This window comes from Balearica regulorum, chromosome 8 (assembly GCF_011004875.1).
Source record: "Balearica regulorum gibbericeps isolate bBalReg1 chromosome 8, bBalReg1.pri, whole genome shotgun sequence".
NCBI lineage: Eukaryota > Metazoa > Chordata > Aves > Gruiformes > Gruidae > Balearica > Balearica regulorum.
This window is the reverse complement of record NC_046191.1, coordinates 23,727,809-23,740,932: the sequence shown is the minus strand read 5'-3', so window position 1 is coordinate 23,740,932 and position 13,124 is coordinate 23,727,809. Positions and strand designations below refer to the sequence as shown.

Below are 13,124 nucleotides of genomic sequence, written 5' to 3'. Positions count from 1 at the left end.
ACTTCCAGATGCTCCCCATTTATCAGAAGGCTGCTTTATCATGATTCTTTTGTAAGAATTGCTTGATTTAATACAGCAGTTCCTATGTAAGAGTAAATGACAACCATTTTGTACAGTTTTCACTACTACGGCTGTTCAGTGGGTCCTGTTGCTGTAGACTAGCAGTCACAAGAACAGATGGAATGTTTTTTTCAGAAAATTAAGTGATACTGCTGCTCATAAATGTTTGATATGGGGAGATTGCTTTGTGAGACAGAAAATAACTGTGAGGCATTAATAGGCCTTTCTGAACCAGAGATATGTAGGCAAATTGTAGATAGATGTTGTAAAGCTAGATAAGAAATGTTAGCGGACAACTAATGCTTTCATTCGTAAGGCTAACTTAAGCTAAGAAATTCTGTTTTCTGCCTCTTTCCTCTGAAACACACACATGCTTGCACAGTTGTAGTTTCTCATTCGTTATTCGAGCTATTTTTTAGGAGCTATCTTGGTTTTTTGTAAATATGGAATGTCTGATGGTATAGAAGTATGTATTGTACCTAAATTTCATAGTCTAAGTTGTACAGGCAAAAGCTTTGTAAACTTTGGCTGGTTCAGGTGCTCATGTTGCATGTTGTTGGTGTTCAGAAAAATGTAGTCACAGCACTTTAGAAAGGGCATTTGAAGTATGGGTAGTGCTTTTGTTAAGCACAGGCACAGAATAAAATAACCTGAGGTATGTTCCTCCCTGTCATGTTTTTGTTTTTTTTGTTTTGGTTTTTTTTTTCCCTTAGCAACCTTTTTCCTGAACAGTTAGACTGACCTGGAATTTCAGAGATTTTTTCTTTTTTAGAGGATTCTTTTTTCTCAATACAATAAGGTTTAAGTGACTAGAAGAAGTGTGGTGCAGATGTGCTGAACTTAAAGATGGCACAGCTAATTTCTGAATTTGAAGCAGTATGGTTGAGTCATTGTGTCTCTGTTGCTGCACTAACTGCTGTTGCTGAGAAATGACTGTCTTGCTTTCAGGATGCAGCCTCCATGATGCTGCATTGTTTGGCATAGGCATGCCAATTTGCTCAAAGATAGCTTGGGTATCAAGTACTACCTTGTGGTATATAGATGTGCCACTGGATATCTAAGTTGTAATGAAAGCTTAACTGGACTTAGGCTCATAAAGTGCCGAAATAACTTTAAAAAATTGATTGTAATTTTAGGCTTCCACCATAAAGTAATGTGTAAATACTTGAAAAAAATCTGAACATTAGTGACTAATTTTTAAGTGGGGATAAAGTCCTAGTCTTAAAAGCATCTGTAGTGAAGGATAATGTTATGTCCTGTACTTTTATCTGGAGAATCTTGCATTCTTGTGTAGCAATAAGGAAAAAAAAAATTAAAATGGAAGCCTGCATAAAAATATTTTTATACTTTCTACTTATTGGTCTTTAAGTTTTTGTATTCCGATACTTAAAAATACTAAGCTTCTGAACTTAATTAAAAATATGTTTCATCACTAACAGTCTAGAAATTGCTGTAGTAAATAGCAGTTGCTGTACATTCGTTCAAGTTCAACTTACTCAGTCCTGTGTTCTGTATGAGACACCTGATTTTCCTTTGAAGCTGAAGGTGTCATGTTAGACTAGGATGCATAATCACTTCAAACAGGTCACGGTAATCTTGGAGACAGACAAGTCTAGTGTGGAAGGGAACAAGATACATCAGTAGGTGGAACTCATACAGTTGCTCAGAGGTACATGTAAAAAACTGTTTCCCTGTTAGCCATTCAGTGAATCGTACCTACGAGAAAAGCTGTGCACAGATCTGAAAATAAATCAGTTTCCTCAGACTCGAATTCAGATTCCAATTCAGTAAGGGGAATTGGAGAACATTTAGAGTAAGGAAAGTGACTCCTTATTTAGCAGCTCTGAATATTAACTAAAGTGTACCCAGATATCTATCTTATTTTTTTCTTTAAAATGAACAAATTTAAATTCAAGAATATTTACAATATAGCCTATAAACTCTTTAATGCTTAAAGACATATTCACACTTAAAACTCTATTGAAATGGATCTTATTCTTCATGGTGTCTAGGCAAATTCTTGTTGAGATGAAACAAAGTGTAGATGGTGTAGGACAGATACATAATAGTACCATTTCAAGTGTACTGTGCCAAAGTTGTTTTGGGCTAAATTGAAATGGAGATTGTTATTCTACTAGTAGTCCAGAAGAACTATCTGGTTGTGATTTTTTAAATGGCTAGTAGTAATGAAAAGTAGATGAGCTGCTTGTCAGTTGTCACTTTTTCTTGAGTCTTTAAAGACTATCATTATGCAGAACAGCAAATGACTTCTAATACCTTCTGCCATGTCTCTTACTTCCTTTATGCATGGAATTTATCACCTCTAATGTATCACTATCTAATTTTATTTTACAGGGGAACATTTTATCAAGGCTATTTATGTTCTAAGTGTGGAGCTGGAGCACACAAAGAATGTTTAGGAAGATTAGACAATTGTGGCAGAGCTAATTCAGGTGGTAAGTCATTTTTATTGTTGGAATACAATTTTTAATTAGGACATAAAACTTGCTAGATATAATTAAGGTTTAATTTACCTCTAATTTGTGTTTATTGTAACATACATACTTGTGAAGCTACCATTTATAAGCACAATTAGAATTGCATTTAGAATTCATAGGGATTTTTATTGCTACTAAATTGAAATGTTTGAAAGCAGGAAAGAACTGTTATAGGTCAAAACCAATTTCTTCGTCAATGTCGTGTATAACAGGGAATTGCTGTCGTTTTAATCGTAGACTGCTCATATGTAACACCTACTGTATGGCGTATCATCTATCATCCTTGTGGTTCTCCCTTTATGTCTATGCCAATTTTCAAATTTTCCTTTCAGCTCCTAAAGCTGTTTGTGTTGCCTCAGCTTCCTCTTTGATCTCTCTGGTTTTCATGGTTTCTGTCCACTCACAATAATCAGAAAAAGGTGATTGATTGGCGCTCTACTTCTGACATCTACAGACCATTTTTTTTGCTCCTCTTCTAATCGATTGCTGCACTCTGAGTTTCTTCCCTGTCCATTGTCATTTTGCACTTCCCCTATTCTTCTGCTCCTTGGGACCTTACGGACTCTTTTGATTTCAGCTACCATGTGGTCTCCCTCAGATGACTTCAAATTTGGCCTCTTCCCTTTCTGCTTAGTATTGTATCTGTAATTCTGTCTCTGACATCTTCTGGATCTCCCGCTGCTAGTGCCAAATGTTAGATCTTGTCATTTGCTCCCCTTCCCTTCCCTGTACCTATTCAATTGGTGGTAGTGAGTTTGTTACACTCCAGGCAGCTGGTTAGATAACTGTAGTGCCATTTTTGACTCTTCCTTCTGCCCAGGTTCTTAACTATTCTTTTGTCTTTCTAGAGATAATTTGGTGCTGATGGGGGGAACAACTGACACACCCACCCCCTGAATTTTCCTCCCCATTAATATGTTTGAATTCCTGTTGTTTGAATGTGTTTGAAAGAGAAAAGCCACTGGAACACATGATGACTTCTGGGAAGTGTAGCTGTGTATGTTGGGGAAGTTTCTAATTAATTGTCCTTCTCACTTCTGTAAAACCTTCCCAGAATTATTCCACAATAGTGTGTGAAGTTTCTCAAGTCTCACGTGTCTCACATAACCTACTGCAATCTCCTCCACTGGGTTATTTTCTTTTTGACTTTACTATCTACAAAATGCTCTTGCTGAGATAATCTCTCTCCTACTGATTGAATTACATGATGGCTTCATCCACTGCTCTTCACTAAGCTGCTGCTTCGAGATTTAGGTTCTAGCTTTCAAATTTTGTATAAGCTTGTTTCTGTCTGTCTTTGTCCCTGTTTGTATTACTTCCTGACTTCCACTTGGCATTTGGGTCACTGTGTTATTTGCCTGCTACATTCTTTCCTGAAATCATCAGGATGACAGGTACTGACTTCTGCTGCAGCCAGTGAACTTTATTTTCTCAGTTGTTTTCCTATATTGGCGATCTTCCATACTATCCTCCAAGTCTGGGCTTTTTAAAAATAACCTTTTGTAGATCTGAAAACCATACAAGCAATCACAGTAGTTCTCATTGAAATCCCTTTTGGAACACTTTTTTTTTTTTTCTTCTTCCATAGAACCTCCTACAGATATTCTAAAGAAAATAAATATTTAAAATTATGTTAAAAATTGAATATTGAAAAGCAATTACATTTGAATTTAATAGAGTAGAAAAACACATACTGTTCTTGACTAGAGCGCTATCTTCTGTGGTATAAAACCACCCCTACTTCTACTTTTTCTTTATTTTGCACCTTCTGTTTTAATTACTTTCATAGTTTTTATTTTAATTGGATAGCTGGCACCCCAGGAGGCAGGAGCTTGTCTTTGTATTCCTCTGTAAAGATCTGTGGACGCATATGGTACAATGTGTATCAGTAAGAATGACCATGAATGCCTAGATAAAACAAGGTCTGATTTCTTGCCATTTTCCTGCATATATACTTAAGTAATGCTGTGCACTTGCTAGAGGGAACAAAATAAAGAAAAAAAAAAATCACATTTCTGCTTCTTTGTAAGTGGAATAAATTATCATTTTATGACTTCAAAGGAACAGAATGTTAGTTTGGATTTTACTTTCAATCATCACCCTGATTTTTGTAAAATGATGCTTACTGTACTGAGTCTTCAGTGAAATTGTAAGCAATTGAATTTTTTGATACTGTTGTGTTACATGTTTAGCTTACATCCAGGTGTTCTGTCCTCTCTTCAAACTTCTCTTTCTCTTTTCAGTCTTATTTTTCTTCTATGCAAAGGCTCACAGGTTTCTGTAGCTCAAGTACAAGCTAGAAGGGTTGTGTTATCTTCCACCCTCTCATAAGGCAGAATGACAGGAGGTGCTAGGCTGTAGCTTCCCTCCAGCTGGCTCTGAAACTAGGTCATAGCTGCAAAAAACAAACTCTAAGTTACCATTCTTGCCATGCTCCCTCTTGCTCTATGAATGAATAATTATGGAAAAGACAAATGGTTTTTCCCATTTTGCTGAGAATGTGTCCTTTCTCCAGCTGATGAAGGCCTTTGGCCAATGAATGGGAAGGGAAATCTTAAGAATTTTCTCTACTGTTTTCCTTTTTAACTCTTTATTTGTTTTTTTCAATGGAAGGAAGTGTTGATTGAGCAGTGCTGCCCATTCATAATGTACACAGAGTAAGGAAAAGTTTAAGGAGGAGCTTTACCAGTTCCTGCTTCCCCATATGGTCCTGAAAGGGATGAGACAATTCAGACTCTTTTAAATACTGCTTTGTGCAACTTGAGCATGAATGATTTTCTGGGGCTATGTTTTCACTTTTCCGGAGCTATGCTGAGAAGTGAGGTCTCCCGTAAGTTATCTGCCATGCCTGCTAAGTTACGAGGTGTTATTAAAGGAATGCAGACACAAAGATATGTAAAATTCAATATTTTCACTGCGTTTTGTGGAAAATGTATGCTCTACATGCACAAAATTCTAACACAGTTTTAATTTTGAAGTGTTTCCTTTTGAAATCTTTAGAGTAATGAATTTATGATAAATTTAATTTTTCTAGTGGTGTCATTTGCTGCTCCTGTGGGAAACCAGCAAAGGTGGCCTGAGAGTGCTATTAGATAAGAAATTGTGTAGCATAGCTGGAATGCTTCAATAGTAGCAAAATGCCTGGAACATTTATTCTATTGCTGTGTATTTCTTTTGTTTCTAGGGGACTACTACAGCCTTTTTCACAGGATATAATGGACATGAAACACAATCATCCTTTTAGGAAACTGGACATTATTATTCCCCAGTCATGTGGTATTAGTTATGGCCACAGACATGGAATATATATATATGTGTGTGTGTATATATATATATAAAACGCTTGACTGACTGCTTCTAGATGATAAATTATTTTATAACTTCTCATAACCTCTTATTAGTATACTCTTTGAATAGTCTTAAAGTTTTTTAATTATCACTTCATAAGGGGAACTTTTTCTATGCCTGCAGTAATTTTCATGACCATTCGGTAGACCCTTTCTGTTTCTAGAAGTCTATTTGAAAAGAGGTGATCAGAATTCAAAGCACTGCAATAAGAATATACCATTAGTTTCTTAAAGACATTTGAATTTTCCTCAGTGTTTTCTGGTTTTGTACAGTTTAAGACGTTGTTTTCTTTTTAGACCACTCAGCAGATGTTTTTGCTAGCCTTTCTGAAATGATTCTTAGAACGTCCTTGAGTGGATTATATCCTTTTATATTTCCTTCCAAGTCACAGTTTGTGAAAATTCAAAAGACAGACATCCAAAGACAGAGGAAACCTTTAGAATGACAAATTTAATAAGTGTCAGATTTAGATGATGCACTTATGAGAGAAACATTGACAAAATCTGAAGATAAATTGCTGTGTTGTCAAGCTATGCCTTCTATGCGAACATATGCCAGCTCTTCAGATGTTTTGCTTCAAAGAAGGCCAGTTCAACAGACTGTAGAAGTTGCAGCGATAAAAGATGCAGAGTTAATCACTTGAATTAATAAATAGAACAAAATGTCTGCGTTTAGCCCTTGGGGTTTTTTTTTTATTGTTCCTGCCCTTGTTGCTGTAAATCGGCATTGCTGGTTGAAGTCTTCTGTGCTCTTTTTTGTCATTATTGATTTAAATTTTTTCCCCTCAAATCCTGCCCTGTACATGCTTGAGTAGTCCTCTGCATTTTCATGTAGTTCACTTTTGTGCCCTATCACTTAATTTTTCTGTGACTTGAAATGCTCCCTCTTTTTTGATAAGTCTGATGAACTCCTTCAAGTCTGATTGTACAGCCTTAAACACAAGGCCCTATGAAATCCTTAAACACAAGGATTACAAAATAGATGCACATATTTCTCTGACAGGCCCATTTATAAGGACAAATGTGGTGTTCTTTGGTGGCTGATGTGGAGGTCTGCTCTTCCCTTTTTACCTCTTCCAGCTTCTCAGCTGCACTTCTATGCCTTGTTTCAAGGCACATGACAGTTCTTCTTATCTGGTGATGCTCTCCCACTACTTGGAAGGGATTTGATTTGGGAATGGTTAAGAGTGGGACCTTTGGTAAGTGAGCATGAATAAAGACACACCTTTAGTAGACAAAGGGAGAAGCTGTCTCCCTGATTATTCCCACATTCATTGTCCAGGTTCTTCTGTGGCCCTTGCAATTTCTGAAGAGGTTCTCAGGACTGATAAAACAGTATCACTCTGCCCAGAACTTTCTGCAGAACTCCAGTCTGTTTCCTAGTCTAAAGCAGCAGAACTAACAATCCATTTCTATTGCCAGACTGGAATTTTTCCAAGTCCATCCAATTACATCAAATTAAGTATTCTCAGAGAAATGTTTGCTGGTTCCACAGACTACAGAATATTTCAATTAGATGAACCTCCAATAATGGTTCTAGAATCTGAAAATGTTTTGAATATTTTAAATACAGTGCCAAATCCACAGAACTTTCTTCTTTATATCTCTGTTCCCAGGGAATGCTAGAAGCATCTCTCATCAGGACATAAATGGATTAGAAAAACATTAAGTGGGCATTTTAATAGTAATTTTTAGTTAACTTATGCATGATTCCTTTCTCCTTCAGATAATTCCATCTGAAAAAGTACTACGTTTCCTTAGGTGGAAAAGAAGTTTCTTCAACTGTGTGATGAACTTGAAAGAAAATGCCACCATATGAATGGGTTAAGTTTAGAGTTGCTTTCATATGGTAACATGCATGCCCAATAATATAGTCCATGCTGTTTAGGTAGTAATTGCTTGCAACAGCACATAGGAGATTATTCATAAAAAGCATGTGGTTTTGACATCTAAAAAGAAACCAGCAGCTTTCACTGTACACCTTTTTGCTGGCTTGATCAATAATTGCAAAACTGCTGGCTCTCCTCCAAACCTATCGTGTCAATAGCATTGACAAGTTAATGCTCAAATCCTGGAACTTTCATTGGAGTTATGCCACTTTTTATGTAACTGCAACAAAGGTAGAGCTGTATTGTTTAACTTACCATCCTTGCTCAACCTGAACAAAAGTCACTTGGGGACTCGATACTTTGTGCGGAATCGTACACGATGGTATTTCTAGGTCACAATTTGCTTTTCTTCTGATTTATGCAATGACTGGCTAAATGAGCAGAAAGGAGCAGATAGTCCCACAACTTCTTCAAAGTGGCTTACTTTATACTTCCTGCATTTTAAATATTTTGAATTTTCTTTTAAAATAGGAAGGTGAGTAGTTTACTACATATCCTTTTTATTTACTCTCCATTTAGTTAGCATGTAAATCCAGCTGCTCTGTTGCATCCCTAAGGAGCAGTTTATTCCCATTTTACGATCTGTGCTCCCTCACTTATCAAGGCCAACTGCTGCTCCTGTTGCTTTTGTAGGAAAATATAATTATCAAAGTGTGGCACAATGGTATTATGGCCTCAGTGAATAAACAAAAAGCCTAAAAATTGTGCTGAACTATGGTAGTAAAAGTAGCTTGCTGTCGGAACCGTGAACTCACTCATTTGATAATTTCATTGGCACATTGGTGATAAGCAGGAACTTGAATTAAAATTGTCATGTGTAAAATATCTGCTGGTGGATACCTCAGACATTCATTTTTTTCTAAAAATAGAAATCAATACAAATGAGGCTTTTTACTCTTGTACCTGTGTAACATTTGGAAAAAAGATCTCTCATGAACAAGTCACATAATTCAATATGGATTATTCTGAAATACTGGAATATTTAAATTATACTGAAATATAAGACAAACTTAAGTCTTATTTTTTGAATTGGCTTTTATACGGCAATACAGATATTGGATATTTTTCTATTCCTGAAGTGTTAATAGTGAAGTCACAAATGGCATTTTGGTCTATCAGTGTTGGCAATGTTTTGGCCTTTTTAAAATTTTTTTTTAATAAACACCCCTCCCTTTAATGAAATTATGCAAATTATCAGGAGCATTTATTACCTTCCTGTGTAGTGACTTCTTAAATTCAATTACTGAAAGTTAATCACTGAGTTTCTTAATTATTATGAAAAGTATTGGGATGCTTGCAATCACCAAATGGAACTCATTCATCTGGTTTTGTTTGGGGTAGTTCTTAGAGGTAAAAGTAATATTCAACAGCAACCATTAAAAATCAGATTCATTCATTCCTAGTGGAGGATAGAATAATATTTCCATTTCAGTTTTTTGATAAGAGATCTGTTGAACTAAATTTAGGCCATTTAAAAAAGAAACAGAAAAAACCCAAGTCTAGACTTGAAGTTTTGGCCCCCTCTGCAAGTACTTACCTAAATGACTGACTTCCCTTCATTTGAAGCCATTTGTAATGCTGAGGTGAAATATTCACAAGGTGAAATGCTGAGGTGAAATATTCAAAAAAAGATGATTTTATTCAGATTTTGGCAAAATTCTGAAAGGCATATCAAATTGCGAAAGTAAATACCCAAATTCTATTGAATTTCAGCCATGTTTAAGCAACAAATTCCCTCAGGCTCCTCAGTAGTCTACCCGCCTCTCCTCCTTTGGGGCGGGCTTATTTTTCTTCTCTTTGCTCACTGTACTTTTGGAAATACTTTTGGAAAGTTTATAATCATAAAAATGTTTTCTGTGGATGACAGATGATGCGCCTTTGGCGCGCTGTATGAGAGAGGAAGCGGTGCCTGAAAGCATACGTGAAGAGAGCACTCTGTGGTAAACAGGCTGTGCCTCCCTGGCCCGGCCCAGAGTCCTCAGCTGGCGTGCTCAGTCTTGGCATGCCTTATCATCTTTGCATAAAATGCTAGAAAGCCAAAGATTATTTTTTCCCACGCTTTACTGTTTAATGTAATTTTTTTTTAGCAGGGTAGATCTACTTGTAATTAAGGCTTTTTAGTTGATTTACTGTGAATATGGCTTACTGTTCACAAGCTATTTCAGTAAAAGGTTTCACAAGTACAGACCAGGCGTGTGCAGTAAGCGCTTTGCCTCCACAGCGTGTGCAGTCCTAGAGCACGCGTGCAGGTAAATACAGCTGTGTGCGCTTTGATAAGGCACCGAACCAAAATCTAGAGAACACCCAAATATCTGTTATCTGATTAGACATTCAAGGAGAAACGTAAAAAACCCCCTCCTTTTTGTGTCATGTACTGTGGTGTGATGTGTGTGTGCAAAAGTATTACTGTCTCGATGCAGTCCTGATCTCCCACAGGACTATATATTTTTTTTTCCCTTCAGTTTTAAATAGTACAAGGAAATTCATAGCAAAAGAGGCAAATTAAACACCAATGACTTCAGAATCTGTGATACACTAATGCAATGCTGAATTGAACTTAAAGATGCGAAATACAGAAAATTTTGAAGCTAAAAACGTACATCTTATCTTGACGTACGTAAGCATGCTGTGAAACGACAGAGACAAGAAAAGGTGTAAACTTGACTTGCAATGAAGACCTGTAGCTTTTGAATTCCCAAAGAGTCAATATTTGTAAAATATTTTGAAACGTTCTAAAAGTTGATAAAGCTTAGCAGACCAGCTTGCCGCGGCACTGCTGGAAGGTGCAGTGTCACTCGGGGCCAGGAGCCCGTCCCAGCGGCCGGGCGCTGCCGGGCAGGGCCGACGAGCGGGGAGGGGAGTGCAGCCGGGTTTGCACAACAGGACCTGGCACAGCCCCAGCAGCTGCAGGTATCAGGTAGTAAAAGGAGGCAGCAGTGTTTTCTGTAATGCAACGCAGCTCAGACTGACATTGCTATAGAAAAAGTGTACAATTTACAATCGCCAATAATGCCAATTTTTACTTACGTTTCAGAACATGGGAACCTGAAACATGAGGTAAGGATTCATTTTCCTTTGCATGTGATGTTTGTTTTGTTGGTGACATAAGAGCTCCTTATTTACTTTGTGCATGTGCTGCTGGAGCAGGTATGTTTTTCTTCTGTGTTTAACAACACATTTCTTTAGAGTGATGGAAAATAGAAGTTGTCTAAGAAATAAGGTATTCATAATTAAATATAAATATACTCTGTTCAAAGTGTGAGTTAATTTTCAGTTGATATGGCTTAATGGTGAGAGCACTGGAAAGGGGTGGATATGTGTTTAAGTTACAGGAAAAAACAGACATTGCTTTATAACTGATCCTTACTGTTCCTAGACCAAATCTGGCAGTAGAGTTAAAAGTAATTTTTTTAAATTTTTTTTTTTTAATGCTAGCAAGTCCTGCTGGAGTAACACGCTAGTGTACCAAGCTCTGCCGTGCCAGACTGGGTGATGAAGGATTGGCAGGGCAGTATTTGCCTCTTCATGTAAAAAGTCTAGTTGCAGAGCTATCCAGTGGTTATGGAGTTTATAGAATCTGGGGAGAATGGTAAAATGGCTTCTGTACAGAGGAGCTACTGTGGTGCATGTCGTGTACCTTGCCGTCAGCCCAAGAAGGTTGCAAGCTGCCCTGGGTTATTTTCTTGCCATCTCCTGGTGCCTTTCCTCTGAGGTACAGAAGGGCACGGCACTGAGGTTTTGTGTGCCAGCTCTGACAGGAGAGAGGCAGCGCTTTAAACGTGGACTATAATAGTTTTTAGCATATATTTTAGATCAGAAGTTTATGGTAATTTAACTGTTTAAATGACACATTGACTATGAGCAATGTACGAGCGTGTACGTTACTTCTGTGTTTGGTACTATCGCTAAAAAAAAAAAGGGTAACGGAATCAGCAGGATGTTACTGCTGACGTGACGGGTGTAGGGGTGTCGTGTGCGGGACTGACCGCTCCTGTGCTCTCTGATGTTTGAGCTGTTTCGGTGTCGCTGTGACCCGAGATGGCGGCGGGGGCTAAGCGAGGGGAGCCCTGGCACCCTTGGCGAGCTCTTTGGCTGTGGGCCTCAGGCGGGTGCGAGCCGCAGCAGGGGAAGGGCGAGGTGGCCCAGTAGCAGCTCCAGGTGAGGAGGGGGCTGCACTACCACAGACCGCGCTGGACCCAAGACGCTGCTGCCTGCCTGCTCTGCTCTCCTCGCTGCTCTCTCGGCCGTGCCGCCTGCCACATGCTGCCTGGCTTTTTCTGTCCCTGCCTAGAAATGTCTGCAGAGTAAGGGCACTCTAAAATCGGGAAGTTGCAGCGTGGCCTAACAGTCTCCCAGAACCGCAGCTGACTGGCAGCACGGGGGAGTCATAAACATATCACTTACTGGGCCTTGTGGACAAGGTTGCCGGACTCAGTAAAGCTAACTGTGGTCAACATACTGTGGTTGGATGGAGAAAATGGGTTTACTGGTTGTATCTGATCCCTCCTGCTCCTCAGCTTCTCGCTCCCTAGCTTGATTTCGTGAGGAAAAAATGACTTACTTTCTGGACCTATTGATTTGCTATTGACTATTGAGTTGATCCAAAACGTTGGGATTGCTTTCATTTTACCAAAATGCTTTTTTACGTGCCTGCTTTAATTCTCTCTGTGCAGAAGGAAACTTGAGCATAGATGAGGATCTATCATTTTGGAAAACAGGGATTTAGATTTCATACCAGTAATATAATAAAATCTACTGGTACCGCAATATATTTTAAGAGTTTCGAGCATGTTTTCATACAGCTCAAGAATTATTTCCTTTAAAATTGTTTTCCGTCCAGTCCTTTGGTGTATATGACTTATGTTGTCACAGAATTATTTTTTTTTTCTGTTAAACATTTCTGTATCTTCCCTTGTGCTTGCTTTTCCCACTCCTGCCCCTTTCCCTCTCTTGTGCCGTTCTGCAGTTACTTACCACTCTGCATCAATCCTTATCAGCAATACAGCCTCCATTTAAAAAAAAATAACTAGGATATAATTGGGCCTTTTGTTCTTATTCAGTAGTGTTACCTTCATTGTAGCAGTAGTTTTAAATTTTTCTTCTTTCTACTGCAGATGAAATGAAAAGTGCATCCTTTCTTTAGAGTTGTAGGGTACAGAGAGAGTATGTCCAAAGACTGAAAAGTTTGAAAGCTATTTTTAAAACAAACTTTTCATTTTGCCAGCTTGCTACAGGGCTTAGTGATTTGGTTGTGCCTCAGGTTACTGCTTTCTGGCTTGCCTCAGTGTGTGTCCTGCATCAGCTTATATCAACTGCAAGTAAATTGGAGC

General features: G+C 38.1%; 1 protein-coding gene across 4 annotated transcripts in view; it reads left to right on the top strand.

Moving 5' to 3' along the window:
* The window catches only part of VAV3 (vav guanine nucleotide exchange factor 3), a 209,720-nt gene that overhangs the window by 139,210 nt on the left and 57,386 nt on the right, over positions 1-13,124 (top strand). For 2 of the 4 annotated variants that reach the window (XM_075760092.1, XM_075760089.1), the window contains exons 17-18: positions 2,416-2,516; positions 10,829-10,851. In XM_075760092.1, coding sequence (XP_075616207.1) covers positions 2,416-2,516; positions 10,829-10,851 — 124 coding nt within the window. The remainder of the gene's footprint in view (positions 1-2,415; positions 2,517-10,828; positions 10,852-13,124) is intronic. The other 2 variants (XM_075760090.1, XM_075760091.1) reach the window with 2 other exon arrangements.